Source organism: Primulina eburnea, chromosome 4 (genome assembly GCF_022965805.1).
Source record: "Primulina eburnea isolate SZY01 chromosome 4, ASM2296580v1, whole genome shotgun sequence".
In the NCBI taxonomy this organism is placed as follows: Eukaryota; Viridiplantae; Streptophyta; class Magnoliopsida; order Lamiales; family Gesneriaceae; genus Primulina; species Primulina eburnea.
This window is the reverse complement of record NC_133104.1, coordinates 42905127-42914101: the sequence shown is the minus strand read 5'-3', so window position 1 is coordinate 42914101 and position 8975 is coordinate 42905127. Positions and strand designations below refer to the sequence as shown.

The following is an 8975-nucleotide window of genomic DNA, read 5'->3' as shown; positions in this document are numbered from 1 at the left end:
TGGGATGACACAAGGTGGTAAGGTCAAGCCACCTAATGGAAACTGCTTCCACCCAAGTACAATCGAATCCTAGCCATGCGCTTTTGTTGCTATCGCATGTTCCTCTCACACATGCAATCTATTTTTTAAAAAACATATATCTTCTGCATTCGTAAAAAATAAAAATAAAAACAAATAACATTTCATTAGCCAGCACGAATAATCCAAAAAAAGGGACCAAATCGAGTTCTTGTGATTGATATTTCATGTTATATTTTTATTAACTCGTGAATATTAATACTTAGTCAAAAAAGGTGGTGGGAGTGATTACCCACCCTGGGCATACAAGCTAAGGGGGGTTGTGAAGGAGAAAGAAGAAATAGAAAGGAACGAAGAACAGAACGGGAGCAAAGTTCAAGTTGTTGCTGATGCTTCCCTTAATCTTTTGGCATTTAAGAGAAAGAGACATGAAGAACAGATCGAGCTGTGTAAAAACTCATGGAGTATGTATAGATAGACTGAGACAGGCTTGCTCCTTTAGCAGGTAGTCCATCAAATGAACAGAACAAAACCAAAAAACAAATATATTCAAATTTCTTTTCTAACGACTATGTTTTTTTCGGGTCTTGGGGATCTCAAATTTGTTTCGAATTGAACACCAATTACGTTTAGGCCGTTTTAAAAAAATTGACACTCAGGTATATCAAATTCATAAAGTTATGTTACGTGAAATTTTTAATTCTAGCCAACCTTTTTCGGTTTATGTTGAGTTGTTAATCCAAAAATTACCTATAAATACAAAAATTACCCATATATATATGGAATGTCGACCGTGAGAAATAAATATATCACAACTTCCATCCAGTCATCAGTAATTAAAACACGGATAAATCATGAAAAATGGGTCCATCTCCAAACAAGAAATTAACAGAGGAAACAACTAACAAAACCAGGAATGAGATGTCACGAAACGCCTGAGAGAGAGAGAGAGAGAGAGAGAGAGAGAGAGGAGGAGGAGGAACCCAATAGTTACCGTAACTAGTGGATCATGCTAGGCCGATCCAAATTCGGAAAACCATTTTTCGTGTTTTTCAATATCAGCTGAAGAAACGCTGGGCTGGACCTTAGCTATGGCTTCTAAGAAGTCGCACATAGCAACAGGATCATTTGATATCTCGTCCTTGGACATGTTCTTGATCTCGTCACGAGTCTTTCCTGCTATCTTGCGCCTCATGCCATTTAACGATGCATCTCGGCAAACATTTGTAAGATCATCTCCACTGTAACCCTCACTCCTACGAGCCACTTCATCGATGTCCACATCTGCAGCAACCTGGTGGTGCAGACAAATGCATCAAAATTGACATGGATTATATGAATTTTAGGTTAGGCCGAGCATCAACAGCCTATTACATTAGTGAAGTGGCAAGTATTTTATTCATAGTTAATAAATATCATTTTCCTCTCAGATACTATGAATAATAATGCCTTTCTTAATAAAATATTTACTATGAGTTTTATATGATGACAGCCACATCTTTTTCTGCTCCAAATTAGTGGAGCACACATAAGGTAGAGCAATGACCCTCAAGCAGTAGGGATATTATATTCATGTACGTCTAATTCCAAAAATAAAGATCCTTCAAGCCCATAAAGAAATAAGACAATACCTCCACAGTTTTCAAATTAATCCGGATAAGCTCTTTACGACTTTCAGCATTTGGAAGTGGAATGTATATTCTTTTCTCCAGACGCCTCCTGAATAGATCGTGAATGAATCAGATGCAAAAAAAACAAGTGCTACTTACATGTCGAAAAAGAAATAATAATCAACAAGAGATGCAAACAACTAGGATGCAACCTCAATGCCTCATCGATGTCCCAAGGAAAATTTGTAGCTGCCAAAACCATCACTATCTTGCGAGTACCGTCTTCATTGGTAGAAGAGGCATTGACACCATCTACCTGAACTAGAAGTTCAGACTTCACCCTTCTGGATGATTCGTGTTCACCTGAAGCCCTGAAAGATAGGAAACGTTGTATACAAACGTGAAGGTTCCAAACTAGATATTATAAGAAAGTTGGTAGGGGTGGGGCGAGACATCAGCAATAAAATGCGGAATTTAATAGGTTATTAAAAAAATACTCATGTTCGTTCGAATGTATGAGATGGGTTCTTCACAACTTGCATACTAAATAAAAAAGGGTACCAAGATCCGCGCCTGGATTGATGAAACTCTTATTATCTTACCCTCGAGCATTGCAAAGAGAATCGATCTCATCTATGAAAATGGTACTCGGTGCATAAGCCCTTGCAAGATCAAACAAGCATCGGACCATTCTTTCACTTTCTCCACGCCATTTTGAAGCCAAGGTAGCAGAAGAAACGTTGAAAAATGTTGTGCCACACTCAGTAGCAACTGCTTTAGCAAGAAGTGTCTTCCCAGTACCTGGTGGACCAAACATGAGCACACCTTTCCATGGCCTCCTAATCCCCTGCAAACAGAGATGTCATAAGAGTGACTAGTTGAGCCATGCATGCAGATTTATCACTTCTTGTATCCTTACAAGGAAGAAGACAGATTCAAACAATGCATCCACCGAATTAGCAACTTCAAATAATTCTGCACTCAAACAGGTCAAAGTTCTATGCCTTCCTATGGAACTTTTATCTACAGGTAGAAATAAGGATTCTATTAATATTTACAAATTTTTGCCCATATAAAGTATGGAACTGGAGGTTAGCTATGAACGAGTTACTATTTGCTTCACACATTAGAGAATATACTGTAACAGAAAAACCCACCATTAGTTCTGAGACGTATAAAGCATATAGATTATAGTTACGTATTTCAGGTAAGTACGAAAAGTAAAATATCACAAGCATTCTTCTGGACCAAAGTTACTGATACCTGGAAATATTCAGGCATCCAGAGTGGAAGAACCACAGCTTCCTCTAGAAGTCTTTTTGCTTCACTCAGGCCAGCCACATCATCCCATCTCACACCGGGCGTGGTCTCTAAAACATCCCTTTCAAGCATTGCAGCCAAGTCAGAGTCAGGCCCTTCATACTGCACTTTTTTGGGCTTTACATCATCAATATCATCACTCTGACAATCAGAAAAGAAATCCCTAAAATACTCGACATGTCAAACATATTAACAATATACAAAAGCAGAATATGATAAGATTCTGGATCAAAAGTCAAGATTCCTTATAATAGGGTACAATCCACTCAATGAATCCCATTAATCTAACTCCTCACAATTTACATAAATGAGAACTCTGAGTGAACTTGCCAAATTAACATTCGCCACAGGATGGCAAATCAAGAAATAAGAGTGCTCGATTTAAATAAATAGATGGTGACACAACAACATAAAAGTAACAGAATTCCACCAAACAAGTCATGAGAAATGGACAATTCCTTGGCCATAAGAATACAATTAATTTTATACATATATTCATCAAACTTTTAGCTCCAAGCTTGTTAAAAAAAACTGCTTCCGGAAATAGATAAATAATTTGTGAACAAGCTTAGCAAACATCAAAAGCATATCATATACCCAAATCTAGAGAAACAACATGATATTCTTCATTGAGTTCAAAATGAAGGCATTGCACGTGAGTATTTCATTAATCAATGTCAAACTTATATTCTTTCTATAACCAGAGTACTAAGTAACTGGGTATCTCATACCACAAGCCCTATCAATAAATTTATACTTGCAAGATGCAGCTCCAAGATGACACAGAAAGATCCACATAACCAAAACACATATTCTAGATTAATAACTTACTATGGAATCTGTTTTCCCAGATGAGGATTTCCCATTGCCTTTCTTGAGAGCTGTAGATGCTCTAACTCCAGTGTTGACCTTACTAGAACCACCAGTCCTTCCACCACGGCCAGTTGTTCCTGTTTTTGCAGAACCTCCACGACCCCAAGCACCATCTTGTGGGGACTTCCTCGTGCCAATTTGACCACCCCTTGTAGATCTTCTGACCGTAGGATCTCGCGGAGGTGGCCTCCACACATCAGGGTCATCCATCGAGGCACCAGATGATGTTGGATACTCATCCAATGGTTGGAACACAAAAGATGATTTTGTTGAAATTGGTGGTGAATTTGGTCGCCCTCCTAAACGAATCTCCCTGAATGACCTCTTCTCAGCATCTAATTGCTTCACAACCTCTGCTTCTTCTGAAATTGCTTTTTTGACATTCATCCATTTGGAACGAAGCAAATGATCGTCAACCGTATTCAAATGCCTGGATAAAAATTTTTGAAAGGGAAGGACAACACAAAGACAAATTTTGAACACATGACTTCAGACTGAGGAACTGTATAAAAATACCAAGTGCTGTTATTTAAAGTTGTCTACAATTATCAGTTTGCTTCTATAATAGCAAAATAATTACACACGAAGAAGCAGAAACCTCTCTAAGAACTGCAAAAATAGTACGACCTTGCTGCCTGGTTTCCTTATATTCTCCTACCATTTCAACACAAGCGTAAAAAAATTCAGTATTTGTAATCTATACATATATATAAACATACTGCTGCTTGCGGATCACTGCACGTGACAGGGACCAACAAGAGGCAGTAAGTAGCTCGGTTTCTGGGATAGCTCTTGGCGAATCAGTTGATAAGGACGGGAATCCATCAAAGATAATTTCAGCACACGCATATGCATAAAGAGAATCAATACAAAAACTAAAATCCCAAAATGTAACTCTTTAACTAAAAAATTTCCTATTTCATAATCCAATTGCTGTATCCTTCGTTCTCACAAAAAGAGCACAACAGCTCTCGGGATCCAAATCTTTTAAGCATGAAACTCTGCATACAACACAAGAACAAAGGTGGGCCGGAGCAAATTGGCTAAAAAAGAATATCTAAATAAAGAAAAGTACTTGTTAATCTGAGTAATGGCACCATCAAAGAAGATAATGGAAGTATCGTAGAGTCCTTCCACGGCGTACTCCCTCGCCAACTTCAAGTGGTCTTGCAACCCCGCCAACGTGGCGCCAGCCATTTATAGGGTCACACGAACAAACCCTTGAGAATTCCAATGTGGGTTACAGAAATTTCGCCGGAACAAGGATTCAGATTTAAACTAAAGTCGAAACTTAAAAGCATGGAAAGAAAAAGGGAAGGAGGAATGAAATGTAATGCAAAATAAAATGTAGGCCCTTTATCACTTTGAATTGGGGAAGTCGAGAGGTGGGAGTTGAAGCTGTAGATCTTGAAGAAGACGGCGACGTTTAAACCGTCTCATGAATTTTGATCCAACGGCCGTAAATCAATTGGTAACATCGAATGGTCTAAGTCATCGGGTTGAGCCTAATAATTTTTTGATATTGGTTAATTGATAAAGAAATGTGTGAAAACATCTTCTCGATAGACAAATTGATCAGTTGGACTACAAATATAAAAATGGATATACGAGTTACTGTATTGATGATATAAAGATACGATTGAAATCAAGTTTTCAAGTAGGAGAATTGATAAGATTTGAACATGTGTTTTTCGACCAAAATTATAGACAATGAAATTATGCTTATGTTCACATATGTCGTTTAACGCGAATTTCCATACTACCGTACAAACGATGGCTAGCAAAATTTGAATTTACATGTGGCTTTCACATTTGAAGAGTTTGTTAAGTAAAGAGTTCATTTGCTAATTTGCTAGAGATCTCATCCAAGCTTTCTAAGCATCTCAAGAGCTCAAGATGACAACTCAAGTTAAAAGAAAAATTGAGTATTATTCTTTAGTGAGTTTGATAATTATTTTATCGGTTATACTCGACTTGGAATTGTGAGATATTAAGTGTTTAGTATATAGTTGTAATTTTCTCTTTATAATAAATATTTGCAGTAGCTCCGTGAACGTAGTATATATCGAGTGAATCACGTAAATCTTGTGTTTTTATTGATTATTTTATTCCGTAATTTTGATATTATATTATTTTCATGATCGTCATTGTTTCGACGTAATTACCCAACAGATCCAACGGCCCCAAGCCAATTGATATCATAGAATAATCTAAATCATCGGGTTGTACCTAATAATTTTGTGATATTGGTTAATGATAAAGAAATGTGTGAAACCATCTTCTATGTACTACTCTTCAACTGCGAAAAACTCGATAAAATCAAGAGCCATGGATGTGCGTCAAAGATCTTTGGAGTTCAAAACAAAGTCCAGAGACTGTGTTTTATCGTGAGGTTGGACTGAGGCCCTGCTGGAATCATGCTATCTATAATTGGCCCGAAACACATATTTACCATGTCTCGAACCCAATTAAATAATTATTTAAAAATCATTATTTTTGTTATTTTAAATTAATATTTGTTTGACAAAAACTTGTGTGAGATAGTCTCAAATGTTGTATTTGTGAGACAGATATCTTATTTGGATCATCCATGAAAAAGTATTATGTTTTATGCTAATAGTATTACTTTTTATTGTGAATATGAGTAAGGTTGACCCGTCTTATAGATTAAGATCTGTGAAAATGAGACTCACACTATTTGTTTTTGAAGTTGTTACGGATAGCGTAAATCCATTTTAAATGTTAATTATATTATAAAGGTTTTCAATTTAAGGGTTTTAATCATATACCAAATTTTGGAAGGCTGAATCCCCGCCTAATTAATGCCACAAGCAAGTAGATCTACAACCAATAAGTTGGCGAATTAAGCTTAAATTCAGGTTTGAAAAGTCAAATAAATAATTTAGGTTCGCTTACGGACCAATAAATTTGGATGGGTGTTGTGACTAAGCCAAGACGCACAACATCAGCTGGAGAAAGGCATAGAATAAGTTTCAAATTCAAATTCCGAATACTCTTTTTTTATTGAAAAAACTCATGTGAACGGTGTTAATTTTATGATACAGATCTTCAACCCGATACGATATATTAAAAAGACCGGAAAAATGTTTTAATATCTTGAACATTTCATAAAATAATGGATAAACTGACTCAGATCGGGCTCCCTAAGTCCAAAGGTTCGCTTGCTTCACTTCCACTTAATAGAAGAGGGAAGGAGCTATGCATAGGGGTGATTTCGGGGATACAAAACGAATGTGTTGGCAGTTTGACCCGATCCGTCTTATATAACTGACTCATTTCATTAAAATAAATCTGCGAGACTGTCACAAAAATATCCGTTCTTATTTGTTTGGCATAAGATAAAGACAAGAAGATTGAAAATCTTAATTTTGATTCCATGTATTTTTTTTTTCAAATTTAATTTTGAATCAACCGTTCAGACATATGATCTCAAATACATGGATTTTACACTTTAAAATTTTTGAAATCTCACCTGAAATCCAAATTTATTGATCCAAACATTCACTTAATTGATTGAGTTCGTGTTTTTTTTTATAGTTAAAAATGCGTTATCCTAGCCTATCTTCTAAATCACACAAAGAAACCAGAGCCCTTGGTTTGGAATCGATTCGTCTGATTCTGTTTTCCTAATAAAAGTCGGAATCGAAGTCAAAATTTATTCCGACAGTTTGCACCTCGTATCGATTCCCATTTTAATTTCTAAATATTTTGGTTCGAATTAGTTCTGGTCAAGTTTGGCATTACCTTTTATTTTATAAAACAAATAAATTCATTTCTTAGAGGACTGTTGTTTATATTAATTTATAATTTAGATTTTTAATAGAATAAAACAGGGGTATTTAAATTAAGATATTCGAAAATTATAAATTTATTGTAGTGATGAACTTAAATGTAATAATAAACTATGTAATACAAAAAATGTATATATAATGTAGTAGACAATGATATTGGAGGGTTGGTGGCACAAAGCATATCTCCTCGTCTTATGTTTTGACATTACATGGCTTTCTCAATCCAGGTAAGAGAGGAAAGTCTATCTAGGTGGACTCATGGAAACCTACGTGTCTTTTTTAAATAGCTATCTCTTTTGGATTTTTAGTATATATATATATATATATATATAGTGGACAAATGTTTTTTTTTTTCCAAGAAAATACACAATAGATTCATTGATCATAATTCTCTCATGTTAATATATTTATATTTGATTTAGGCTCTCTTTCAATCAAAAATTCTTTAAGAGATTTAAATTAAATTTTTAAATCGTTTTTTTTTTTACAATTTTTAATTCTCGCAACACATTTTTTTTTCTTTCAGAAATATCTTTTGATTGTGGTTAATATGACGCAGTAATTTAATGAATAATTCTATTTTCGCAGCAAATTCGTCAAATTGTGCTCCATATTTTCCATACTATCGCTACAAATAATTTTTATTCGTTTAGTCGATTAGTTTTCAACCTCATTTTTGTATTTTTAAACACTTGGATGGTCTTGTCTTTGCTTTGCACCAAATAGACATCACAGTATATTTTGCAATCATAAATAAAAGTGATGAAATTTTTTTTTCTTTATATAGATTAAAAAAATTTAAATCACATAAATAAGCATAAATTAACCGTAGAGATGTCGTATTTTCTTCCACATATGGAAACGAGACATTTGTTGATTTGATCTCCACACAAATATCACATTTATCTTTTCTATTAGCATTAATTAATTGAGGACAGTAAATTTAAATTTACTAGTTTACGTAGTAAATTATATTACACATGACTTAAACAATCATGCCATAAATCACACGATTCAACCAAGTAAATAAAATTGATATTTTTATTCCTTTCAATAGTATAAAGTACATTCATCACATTCAATTCGAAAATGGTTTTTCTAGATAGTCTATCTTACAAACATATAATTCTTAGATAATAATTTTTTTTAGAAGAAACACTAGTCTAAATAAAGCTTTGACAAGTTCTGTTCCAGACACGAAATTAATTCGAATGCCTGGAACATGCAACACATCAATAAAAGTTAATTACTTGTCGGATGTCATCTTGAACACCACCTTTCCCAGCCCCACAATTTTTGACGTAATAGAAATACCCATGAAGAGTTGTCGTCCGTTAATCAA

At 34.9% G+C, this 8975-nt stretch overlaps 1 protein-coding gene across 1 annotated transcript; it reads right to left on the bottom strand.

The window, feature by feature from the left end:
• Window positions 1-796: 796 nt before the first annotated feature.
• Window positions 797-5227, bottom strand: LOC140829234 (katanin p60 ATPase-containing subunit A1-like). Its single transcript, XM_073192291.1, has 7 exons — window positions 4897-5227; window positions 3780-4251; window positions 2892-3089; window positions 2231-2475; window positions 1841-1999; window positions 1650-1737; window positions 797-1312 (listed from the first exon to the last, which is right to left on the bottom strand). Exons 1-7 carry the CDS (start codon window positions 5016-5018, stop codon window positions 1031-1033), a joined length of 1566 nt encoding a protein of 521 aa, XP_073048392.1. The 5' UTR covers window positions 5019-5227; the 3' UTR covers window positions 797-1030.
• Between the last annotated feature and the right edge of the window lie 3748 nt (window positions 5228-8975).